Source organism: Electrona antarctica (assembly GCF_951216825.1).
Source record: "Electrona antarctica genome assembly, chromosome: 15".
In the NCBI taxonomy this organism is placed as follows: domain Eukaryota; kingdom Metazoa; phylum Chordata; class Actinopteri; order Myctophiformes; family Myctophidae; genus Electrona; species Electrona antarctica.
This window is the reverse complement of record NC_136796.1, coordinates 22,124,070-22,137,101: the sequence shown is the minus strand read 5'-3', so window position 1 is coordinate 22,137,101 and position 13,032 is coordinate 22,124,070. Positions and strand designations below refer to the sequence as shown.

General features: G+C 43.6%; 1 protein-coding gene across 1 annotated transcript in view; it reads left to right on the top strand.

Annotated features, from left to right (window-relative positions):
- The window catches only part of grin2da (glutamate receptor, ionotropic, N-methyl D-aspartate 2D, a), a 237,271-nt gene that overhangs the window by 45,606 nt on the left and 178,633 nt on the right, over positions 1–13,032 (top strand). Inside the window, exon 3 of the mRNA XM_079522009.1 lies at positions 1,117–1,383. Within this exon, the coding sequence (XP_079378135.1) occupies positions 1,117–1,383 (267 nt within the window). The remainder of the gene's footprint in view (positions 1–1,116; positions 1,384–13,032) is intronic.

Genomic DNA, 13,032 nt, shown 5'->3' with positions numbered 1-13,032 from the left:
TTTTAGAAGGCCCAGGTCCTTCTCTGTGTGCAATACAGAATGTTGCAGATATTCGCAGTCTGTAGTGTCCTTTTTTTCCTAATGACCTGCTGGGAGGGTTGGGGGTCACAACAGCGCTGGGACCACAACCATCATTGTTTTTGCAGTGGTGTAAAGTAACTACAGTATGTACATTTGCTTAAGTACAATTTTGAGGTATTTGTACTTTAGTAGAGTATTTACAATTTCCTTTACTTCTACTCCACTACATCTCAGATCCAAATATTGTACTTTTTCCTCCTATTGTACTTTGAAGATTTTGATTATTATTACAAAACATGCATTAACCACTTCAGCCCTATATGCATTTCGGCAATTTGAAAATAGCCAATCTACAAGTGAGCTTGTAGATCTGCTATTTTCTAAAGATTGTAATACATTACAAAACAAACATTCTGCATAGTTAGTACTTTCTACTTTTTGTACATTTTGATGCCAATACATTTGTACTTTTACTATTTCTATATTGCAACATTGATACTTCTAAATGTGAGTAGCTATACTTTTTCCACCACTTTTGATGTCACCCTGACCTAACCATCTGACACATCTGATAGGAGACGCAATGAATGACAAGGCACTGTGGGATAGCTCTAGTCTAGCCTGGAATCCAGCCTGATTTGCTACATTTGTCTTTTTTTTCACTTTTCGCTACTCAGTCTGGCCAGGGTCCTAATTTGACTCGTATTTCCATTACGTAGGCAAGGCACGAAGGGACTTGCTCTTTTTTATGCTCTCTTTCATTTCATCTTACAACAAAAATATAAAATCCTGAAAAGTAAGGCCTCAGTCACACATTCAAAACAGATACAGAACACGTGTTTTGTCTGTGTTCTGGGGGAGGAGGGGGGGGGGGGGGGGGCAGAGCAGCTCACAATTCATTTTCAATGGGAGTCACATGGTTTTGACGAGACAGCCTTGCTTGATGGGTGGAAGGGGGCAGAACAGAGCTGGAACAGAGACACGCTCTGTCACTGCTTCGACAGTGTGAGTGAAGCCTAACAGTTTTGGATATGGGCGTCAGCAATGTAAATATTAACTCCCTGCTCTCTCTCTCTCTCTCTCTCTCTCTCCCAGGAGAGCGGCTCCATCTACCTGCAGTTCACGTGCTCCACGGCGCTGCAGCTGGATGTGATCTTCGAGGTGCTGGAGGAGTACGACTGGACGTCCTTCTCTGTGGTGACCACGCGCCACCACGGCTACGAGGACTTCCTGGACATGGTGGAGAGCTTGACGGACGGCTCCTTCATCGGCTGGGAGAAGAAGAGCGTGGTGGTGCTCAACGTGACCGACGACCCCGCCGGCACGCGCACCAAGCGCCTGCTCAAGGACAACGAGGCGCAGGTAGGCGTTTTTTAAAGGGACACTTCACCCCTTTTGCAACCAGATCTTATTTTAATGATGTTTGGGAGACAAGAAACACTTTCCTGGTGTTTTTATGTGGGTAATATGTGTTTTTAGATATTTTTGTATTTCAAAGGGTCCATGATGTCATGGACACTGGGCTCACTTCCTTCCTGGACTACAGTTCCCATAATACTTTGGCGCACTGCTCCTCCTTGTGGATAGGGGGAGGGGCTGTAGTAGTCCAGGAAATAAGTGAGCCCAGTGTCCATGACATCATGGACACTTGGAAATACAAAAATATCTAAACACTTATTACCCACATAAAACCCCCCAGGAAAGTGTTTCTTGTCTCTCAAACATCATTAATAAGATCTGCTTGCAAAAGTGTTCCTTTAAATAAAACATTCATATGTCTCGTTGCCGGGAGAAATCGCTTACCTCCATCTATTTGCTTTTTGTGTCGTCGTCGTCGTCCCCCCCCCGTAAATGAACGCCCTACTTGATCATACTACAGTGTCACAAAAGCATCAAAAGTAGCAGATCCACATGCTCGAAACGCTGATCAAAAGAAACGCGTGTCGATCTGCTACTTTTGCCATTTCTGAATTTGAATCCTGAAAAGTAAAGATATGATTGAGTACAACCAATGTTGCCATCGCCACCGTTGTAGGCTACGCTTTCAGCCCGCGCTTGGCTTCTGTGTGTCTAAACAGAAGTACTGGAATTTGGCGCAAGTATTATTGCATCAAATGAGGCTATACGTTGAGCTTAATTTACAGATCTGTTTACATTCTCTGTGCTAGAGTGTTGTGATTGGTCGAAAAAGATAATAATGATGGAAGTCCCGCCCTATAGACACACTTTGCATTTGGTAGTGAGTGACCTTTGTTGCCTCGCACAATTTCCAAATAATTGTGTCATACGGACGGAAACTCTGAAAATTATCAAGAGATAAAGTTAATGTTTCCTCCCCGCTTTACAGTCGCACAAATTTGTCCTAATATAAATACAAAATAATAGCTGCTTTTCAGAAATTGACATTCAAAAATAAAATGTTTAAAATGTATTTTGGCAAACGGAACTGACAAACAGATCTGACAGCTTACGCTGTGTAGTTCCAGACTCTATATAGCATTGGGAGATTGTGGAATAGTTGTCTGGCTATGCGAGACTGACCAAGCTTTTATCCTCAGACTTTCAGTCTAGTCTCCTAGCTATAGCTTGAAAAGCAGATTGAGAGAGAGAGAGCAGAATTGTGCAGGTTTATTATTCATACACTGTTCAACGGCTCAATTTGATTGAAAACATTTTTGCTTGAATAGCAAAACAAGGTGACCCTCATCATGCAATTTTATGGTGGGGTACGCAATAATGTTGTCTGAAGGCTAGAGGGATCTACAGTTAAAACCTGAGGGCTAATACATATTAATAAATCAGGGTCATTTATACACTCTCAGAGTTGAACAAGACCTACCATTTTAATACATGTAATACATATTTTTTTTTAAATAATGTTCAGAAACGTAGTTAATCATTTTGACATTAGCTTATATATTAAATTATTTATTTTTGAAAGTAAAGTGTCTTAAAGAGTCTTGAGTGAATAGGGACATCTGTGCTGACCTCAACATTCATGTAAAAAAGCCCTTTCACTAACATTGTTGGCCTCGGAGTGCACTGCATAGTAATCCATTTGTCAAGGTTTTAATCAATATATTGTTGCTGTCGGGCAGAAACCTGTTATCTCTTATTTCAAATGAAAATAACAGATCTACTTTAATAGCATCTCTGTCAGGTAGAAACCTTTTATGTCCAAAAACTGTTACTTTTCACGATTCAAATTCAAAAATAGCTAAAGTAGCAGATCTACAAGCTCAAAAGGTTTTTGAGTTTGCGGATCTGCCACGTAAGATTAAGTAGTGTGTTAATTTACTGAAACAGAAAATGTGATATAAATAATAATATAAAGGAACGGTTCACACCCGACAGTGACAATACAGTATATATATATATATATATATATATATATATATATATATATATATATATATATAACTTTATTTTTGAAAGTTAGTACAAAGGAAGTGAACAGCCAGACAGAAGGGACATCTGCTCAGGTCAACACAGCGTGTCACCTGTGTGTCCCTGTACTGGCACATCTGATAGGAGACACAATGAATCACAAGGCACTGTGGGATCTCTCTCTCAATTCAATTCAAAGGGGCTTGTAATGGCAGTTTTAGAATGCCAATTCTACTATTCAATAAGAACTATTATTGTATTCCATTCGGTCAAATAGGATGAAACAATCATTCACTACGCAGTCAAACCAACCAACAGCTGTCAATCTGACAGCTGTCACTATTACCTCTACCTACTTGGGTGTGTTCTCAAATTAGTTTGTTTCCTGCTTGCCTCCAACTATCCCCCATTTAGACTATGTCTAAATGTCGCAAGCAAACACCATGAAAGGAGATGAGTGAGACCACCTGTTATTATCTGTCCATGTCCTGTTGTATTTGAATAAAACACCTGTCACTGACTGTCAATTTGGGGGTGTGTGGTTGGGAAATAAAGGGGAGGGAAAGGAACAACTTGGAAAAAGGGACGGGGTGATGCTTCACTTTTGACTGTACTACGATGAGCAACCATGCTACCATTCTGCTGTACTGAGATGATCGGAACGAATAAAGAACGATGATGACGATTATGCCGGACTCCTTGATGCTGTGTCGTGCCTTCACCTCTGTCTACAGTCACATATGCTGAGACCTCATAATTTCCTTAACAAATGACGCCGTGAGAGCAGGATCAATATTTCGTCTTCACCATAGATGAGTACTTGGTAAAAAAAACGACAATTTTAGAGATGGGGGCAAAGCAGAGCCGAAAGAGACTTCGACAGGAAATGAGCGACGCACAGCAAAGGGAACTGGCACTCCAACACCAACTAGAGGACCAGAAGAAACTAATGGACGACGCACAGTCACGTGTAACTCTACTACAACAGAAACTTGAAACCGTGGTAATGCAACTCACAGGCTTACACGCCAACTACACTTTGCATGCCAAACCAACAAACGACCAGGACCAAGCCAACACAACCGACGACCAAGCCAACACCGTTCCTGTCAACGAAGAAGACCAGAACAGCTACTACAACGACCAAAGGAGAGACACACGACTACATGTGTCCCTACCACATGACAGCTACTACAACGACCACATCAACCACATTCACAAAAGAGACTTTCAAATGACCAAACCGACGGAACCAAGAATAACCAATCTACTGGGTGGCTTCGAGGCACTGTCACTTGATGGGCCAGACGACATCGAGCCTACCCCACAACCAACAGCCAGGACACCACATCAAGTAATCACCAGACCACCCGTCTGGGCTACAAGACACCACCCACAACCTTGGGGAGCCTGGCATAGCCAGCCTAGCAACCCAAGGCCGTACCACAGCCAGCGAGTTAGACGACCAGGACCACCATCATACTGGCATGCCCGAGCCAGGGTTGACGCTGCCAGAGGACCACCAGGACCACCAGGATGGCAGGCCCAGGCTAGGGTTGATGTTGCCAGGGTGGACGCGAGGCGCCAGGAAAAACAAGACAGAAGAAATCGACACAGACATTATGCACGATGTTTGGGAAAGAAGACGACCGTGTGTTTTTACTGCTTCAAGGAAGGCCATATGACCCGTGAGTGCCCCTTAAACCAGGAAGCTTGGCGTTGCCGTAAAGCAGGCCAGCAAATCAATTTTGGCTAAAGAGAAAACAACTGAAAGTAACTAGATCTTTAGTTTGTAATTTATCCTATGTGATTTAATATATTTTAGTTTTACTACATGTACAAGTAGTGAACTACAAAATTATAAACTACGATCTAATCTAAAATGCAATCCAACAGTCTAGGGAAAATTATAACTAGGCTTATTAAAATCCACTTTAAAATTGGTAAAAATGTATGTGAAAACAGCAGCTGACAACCAGAAACCTAAAATAGGACAATGGGTAAAGTTGTAGTGGAATTTGTTTCCACCCACAGACCATACTGAGCGCATCTCATTCTCCTCCCAAAATGGAAGGAGAGGTGTTTTCAGTGTGTGTGTGTGTGTGTCAATAAACCCAAATTAGGAATACATTTACAGTTTTGCAAATAAGTAATATGGATCTAAAGTAACTATTCAAAAGTTAGTGTTTCAAGGTGTTAAATCAATAATGTGAAATCGATCATTTAAGATGGCATGGCACAAGGTTAAAAGTCTAATATTAGTTTGTCTCCTGTCAATTAGTCTGGTTTTACTAGGTAGCCCACGGTAATTCTAATTCCATGTCAAGAATTTATGAGAATTCCACGTGATGTATGAAAAAAGAGGACAAAAAACCTATTTTTGAATAGTAAGATCTGCAGTTAAATCGTTCCAGTGAGCTTTCAAAATAGGTCCTTATCTCCGTGGGCTAACTTAAGTAATATAATACAGAAAATGTTGAACGAATGGAGATAATATGTAGACAGAGAAAACCTCGCCTTGTTCACATTAGCAACAGTTTAATTTGAATTAATTCGATATTGGAAAATATAAATGTCTGATTTACAGCCTTCCTTTCTTTCTCTTTCTCTGTCCAGCTAGCAGGGGGGGGGGGGGGAGGTATTTGTGTGTTTGTGTGTAACTGAGTTAAAAGTAGCAGAGAGCCTAAACTACAGGATTTGGTCACGGTCAGTTTATTTATTTATTTATTTTCGGGTGTGGAAAACAGCCTGAGAGGGGGACTAACAGTGGCCATATTCAATTATTTTAATTGTTGAGTGTTTAAATTCTATCCTAATAGAATCCATTTTAATTCTTTCCATTTGAACGTAAATCCTACCTTAATTGTAAGTTTAATCATTTCAGTTAATTTTGTTCTTAACTAAACTATTATAGGTACGTGTAGAGTGGAATTATACTTTACCAACAAATAGTATTAGGAACGGAGCAAGAAATAACTACCTTTTCTAAAATTAGCAGATCTACAAGATCTTTCTAGATGTGCGTATCTTCCTAAATTTAACTAGATGTGTTCACTATCTCCTAATGTAACTATAGATGTGTTTTTCTTGATTCTAGATGTGTCCAGTAATTTTTAAATTTCTTAGAAGTGCAATTTTCTTAGAAGTGAAAAAAAAAATAATAATAAATAGCGAAGCCTTCTTTATCTGACCACTGTCATCAAACATGAATCTAGCCATACAGTTTTAATCATCAATATTTGTCATTCTAAAAATCTCCTGGGCCATGTAAATTAATAAGGTATCAATTTTCATATATAAAGCGGTGGATTGTAATGGCAGTTTTAGAATGCCAATTCTACTATTCAATAAGAACTATTATTGTATTCCATTCGGTCAAATAGGATGAAACAATCATTCACTACGCAGTCAAACCAACCAACAGCTGTCAATCTGACAGCTGTCACTATTACCTCTACCTACTTGGGTGTGTTCTCAAATTAGTTTGTTTCCTGCTTGCCTCCAACTATCCCCCATTTAGACTATGTCTAAATGTCGCAAGCAAACACCATGAAAGGAGATGAGTGAGACCACCTGTTATTATCTGTCCATGTCCTGTTGTATTTGAATAAAACACCTGTCACTGACTGTCAATTTGGGGGTGTGTGGTTGGGAAATAAAGGGGAGGGAAAGGAACAACTTGGAAAAAGGGACGGGGTGATGCTTCACTTTTGACTGTACTACGATGAGCAACCATGCTACCATTCTGCTGTACTGAGATGATCGGAACGAATAAAGAACGATGATGACGATTATGCCGGACTCCTTGATGCTGTGTCGTGCCTTCACCTCTGTCTACAGTCACATATGCTGAGACCTCATAATTTCCTTAACAGGCTTTACAGGCGAGAGCGAATTCAAGTTCCCTCAGCCTTATGTTCCCTCAGATCTATCTTCCCTCAATCCTATGTTAAGAGAAAACATACTTTTACAACGCAGAGACAACACAGAGACAACACATTATATGATCTTACTCTGCCTTTCATTCCATTGTTCCCTCTCCTGTTCTCTCCCTTTGCACTCTATGCAATCTTGTCTTTTCCCACACCCTTCCGTTCCGCCCCTCGTTCTCGACCCGTCGCCTTTTGTGACCATGTCTATTTGTACGTCTCTAAATGTTTTGATGAATTGAACATGGTGGACCCTCTTGTAAACAAGTGTAATGATTAATTGGGTCGTCCACTCAGAGTTAACAGCCTTTGTATTGAGTTTGTGCTTGAAATGTACTGTAATTCTGCAAACTGTTAATAAATATTTCAATCAATCGATCAATCAATCAAAACCAAACAACCTTGTTGGAAATGGAAGCCTGCAGGCAGAACTAAAATAAGGCAGAGTTGGAGAACAGACCTTCAGGAAGAAGTGGCAAGGTGTTATACATGATGTAACATAATGAAATGACTCTGAGAGACTGTCATACTGCATGGCCTATGAAGTTGTCTTGAGTGTCTGGAGAGGAATTAAGTATGAAGGTACAAGAGCACGAGTGAAAGAGACAGCCTCTCTTTGTACATGAATACAGTCCACTTAAACACATGAACCCTAATCTCTCAAGACTGCCAACAGCAAGGAGAAAACATATTGCAGGTTGCATGAACCGTAGTCCTCCTGCTGAGCGAAAATATCCAACCGACAATGTTGCGACCCCAATACACATTGTGACCTCGTACATCTGCTATATTTTAGAAATATGAATATGAATTTGAAAGTAAAAGTTCTGGGTTCCCAGAAGAACTTGGGGTTAGTACCACCTCCTGAGCAGGGCCCAAATTAAGTTCTGAGAACATACTGGTAATCTGAAACCGAGTGCCGAAGCATAATACTGTATTAAAACAAATACAGAACCCGCAAAGTACGTTTCACTGCACAATTTGCTTAGTTCTTGTAGTCGACAAGAGCCATTATTCTCATAAAGTGAGATCATGGCCGTGCGCTACCCATTGAGCAGCACTGTAGCACAATACGTGAAAATCCTAACCCCAATGGCAATGTTATACTCAAATGACCAAACTCACAAACTAACAGCTTTGACTTTGGCTGCGATGGTACCGTTTTCTACCCATTGAGCTATTAGACAGAGCATGAGTTCTCACCGTATACCTGAATTGTAAATATTGCAACTGTTAGGTGGCTCCATTTGAGTTTTGTTTGAATATGAGATGCATTGCCCACCTTTTGGTGTCAGATTTGCCAGTCTTCCTACGGTGGTCAAAATGGAGACAACTGTCATCTGGAAAAGAGAGAGACGTCATCTCTGAACAAATGATTGATGGACCTCATGGACAGTGCTGTAAGTGTCATAATGAGATGATATATTACAGGTACTGATCTTCCACCCTGGGCTGAATACTGTATGTGGCATTATGGAATCCAACTACTTAGATCTGCTCTTATGAGGTTAAATTTTACCTCTTGTCCCCTAATTTGTATGCCCCTTCCTTTTTCACTTGCGTAATTATTTCAAACAATCAGCCAGTGATCTATGAATGAAATCTAGTCGTTAACAGAAAGTCATTTTGGGTAAGCTATATGCTCGGGACAGTTATTACAGTGGCACGGGGCGCAGTTCGAAGACAGGGAAGAGACATAAGTAAAACATAGGACACAACAAAGAACACTAGACTGGGACAACAAGAATTGTCAGTCAGGAGGAGTAGAAACTAAACACACACCAAAACACAAAACAACAAGCTACTGTGTATGCCTAGACTGCTGGTGTACGTGTGGTATTGCAAAGTGGCTAGGGGGAATAACTCTACCTGGTAGTGATGCGCGGGCTAGGTTTTTTCATAAGTAGGAGGACTGGAGAATACTGACTGTCAGCACTGCCTCGTGTCCTGCATTTTGGGTCCTACAAACCTTATTGGTTCCTGACAGTACAAACTGGCCATTCTGGACCCAGCGGACAGAGGTTTTGCTTTGGGATTTTTATTTTGATGCAAGTATGCCGCCGGTCTGGAGCAAGCCACAGAGGCCATCTGCCATGGAAGACGATGCAGAGGATGGCTGGCCAGTCGTGTTTCCAGCAGTTAGCCACCGTCTGCCATATTCCTGGGAAAGTTTTGGAGGAACAAGAGAGGTTTTTTACGAGGACCCCGACTTCATGGAATCCCTTGCCATATCTTGGAAGAAGGCTCCTGAAATTGCCCAGCACATGGCAAACTACAGATGGCTGTGTGATGGGGGTCGCCTCCCTCAGTTGGCTCTTCATGAACCGGTCACTCCAGCCTCCTCTACTCTCCAGCCTGCTGGTGACCAACCTACTACTACCCAGCTGGCTCCACAGTCACTTGGACTCCGCTTTGTTGGCCTCCCGTCTGTTCTGCCCGCCTCGACCCTGTGTCTCCTGACTCGCCCTACCCTGAAACTATGCCGGCCTCCAGGCGACGGCGTCGTGGTCGCTCCGCTGTCAGGCAGCGACGTAGAGGTTTCACTGCTGCTCGTCAACACCGACGCTGGACGTCGATGCCATGGTTCCCTGCTGCTCAGTACGGGGCCCCAGCTGTCCAGCGATGCAGAGACCCCGGTGCACAGCAATACCGAGTCCGAGGAAGAGACTGAACCTGAGTCTGTGCCGCCCAGCGCCCCAGTGCCCAAGCCGCCCAGCGCCCCAGTGCCCAAGCCGCCCAGCGCCCCAGTGCCCGGGCCGCCCAGCGCCCCAGTGACCGGGCTGCCCAGCACCCGGGCCGCCCAGCGCCCCAGTGCCCGGGCCGCCCAGCGCCCCAGTGCCCGGGCCGCCCAGCGCCCCAGTGACCGGGCTGCCCAGCACCCAGGCCGCCCAGCACCCCAGTGCCCAAGCCGCCCAGCGCCCGGGCTGCCCAGCGCCCCAGTGCCCGGGCTGCCCAGCACCCCAGTGCCCGGGCCGCCCAGCACCCCAGTGCCCGGGCCGCCCAGCACCCCTGTGCCCGGGCCGCCCAGCACCCCAGTGCCCGGGCCAGCCAGCACCCCAGTGCCCGGGCCAGCCAGCACCCCAGTGCCCGGGCCAGCCAGCACCCCAGTGCCCGGGCCGCCCAGCACCCCAGTGCCCGGGCCGCCCAGCACCCCAGTGCGCAGGCCGCCAAGCCCTCCAGTGCCCGGGCCGCCCAGCACCCGGGCTGCCCAGCACCCCAGTGCCCGGGCCGTCCAGCACCCCAGTGCCCGGGCCGCCCAGCACCCCAGTGACCATGTTTTTCGTGCAATTGCATTGGCCACTCTCTCCCTGCATCTCTTCTAATGCTCTTCACACCTCTCCCCCCGCCAACATTAGAGTTATATATTGTCATTTGTATATAGAGGGGGAGACATTATAGGCTACACGTGTATGGGTAAGGGGCAAGGGCGCATCGATGTAATTAATATACTGTATATTTGATTGATTGTGCCAGCGCCAGAGGACTGCAATCTCAGCAGCAGCTGAGGTTTATAGCAGCACGGTTTATATACCATAGGATAGATCAAGTCATGTGACGCATCACCGCCACAAATAGTGCTACAGCGTTATCTAAAATGCACTTCCGCATACCTCACCGTCAGTTACTTGGATTCATGAACATATTCTCTCCCTCTCCGCGAGAGAGGGAGAGAGAAAAAAAAGAGAGCCGTGATGCATGCAAATCAGTTCCACTGGTCGCGTGCAGAAAAGTTTACAGACAAAGAAGGACGGACAGAACTGTTATCTTTTGACTGACAAAACATTTAGAGGTCTTTCGGGTTGGACTGATTTCAAACACTGTCATTTTTATTTGGAATCGCGCATCGGCAAGCATTCTCGCTCCAAGGAAAGGAAATGTCGTTCGGGTCAAACAGATCATGCACAGCTCATAGTCACGATGCTATAAACTTTCTTATTCCAGGATAATTGATTTATTTTTATCATCACCACCTTACATAATTATGCTATAAAGATGGCGTGTATAGTCAACATTTATTTATATCTATTGAGCTATGCGCTTGGTGGAAACAATACGCCAGTCAGTCAACACAACATATTTCACCATATATTTCTTTCCGTTTCGGGAAAAATAAAGTCAGACATTGTTATTTCTGCAAACCGCATATAACAAATATAACCTCTAAAACAACATTTAGTCTATGTTGTGAGTACATTCGTAATGTAAGTTTGCCTACATGTGGAAGTAGTTGGAATGCAAATGACCCATTAGCTTGAACAATGCCCGTCTCCAGCCGGGAGGGAGGTGTGAACTTCACTGCTTGCGGGGGAGAAAGGGGGACGGCGGTCAAATTGACCGAAAAAGTGCAGATATAGTAGGTATAAGCATGCCTAAAATCATATTTACAAAACGTTTCAGATGAGAAAAAAAACAGAGATGATTTGAATCGAACATTTAGAAAAAGTCATGCAAGGGGAACTTTCTCCGGACTTCATGGGCAAAGAAAATCCACTTCAAAATTTCAAAATCGGTCAGAAAGACCGCTCCGACGTGCTAGTGTTAATCCACATTATGGTGGCATAAGAGCGAAATTAATTTAGTCCCTTGTTTGTGCCAAATCTGGGTTGCACATGGTTTGTTGAACTCCCTCTGGTGTTGTGGGTGTGGACTTCGTTGAAGATCGGTTGAAAAGTGGTGAAGTGGTCCTTTAACTGAACTGACATTTACTTGAATCGAACACAATGCTACAACACATGTCTATGAAATTTATCGATGAAATCTATGAACAACACAATTTTATACGATATGGTCCCTGCTTCATCTCTCGCTCAGTCTCAGTTATGGGGTCCTTGCCCTATAAAACGTTGCAGAGCCCTGCTCTAGGGTTTACATTTAGTGTTTAAACTATAACTGCAGAGGTATTTGATTGAACAAGGAGGAGGGGGAGCATACTGCAGAACAGTGCATATCCGTTCATTGGCCACCCTGCGTTATTAGCCCCCCCCCCCTTCTCTCTCTCTAGCTCCTCTACTCACTGGTTTCTCTGGGTCTTTCTCACTATTACAATCTCTCTTTTTTCCCTTGGCTCTCTCTGGGTTCTTCTTCACTCCTTTCAACATTTACGATTGGCGCGTGCGTGCGTGCGTGCGTGCGTGCGTGCGTGCGTGCGTGCGTGCGTGCGTGCGTGCGTGCGCGTGCGTGTGTGTGTTTGCGTGTATGTCTGCACCTACTCTTCAGGGGGTCAGTGTGTTTCATTAGAAAAGGGAAAGGCTTTAATCAAATGTATGAACAAGCGAAATGTGTTGCATAAGTCTTTTGTTGTGAATGCAGGCAGATATATTCAGATATATTTTTTACATACGTACAAGTAGCAATACCACAATATAAAAATACTGTACTCTGTTACAAATACAGTAATAGGCCTGTATTTGATTAGCATTTAAATACTTACAGTGCCAAAGTAGAGGTCTAACATGACTCAGAGAGACGATGATGTATGTCCTATGAAGAGTATCTGAAGAGGAATATGTATTAAAGTATGATATCACAAATTGAAAGAAACACCTTTTCTTTGTACATGACTAGCCGTTTTCACACTTTTTGGTGCCAGGGAGTTGTGTTAAAACAAAATTATTCAACATTATTTCAAAGTGGATGAAATTATTTTGATATTATTGAAGCTCCTTTCATAATGTTCCCAAATTGCACATTAGGA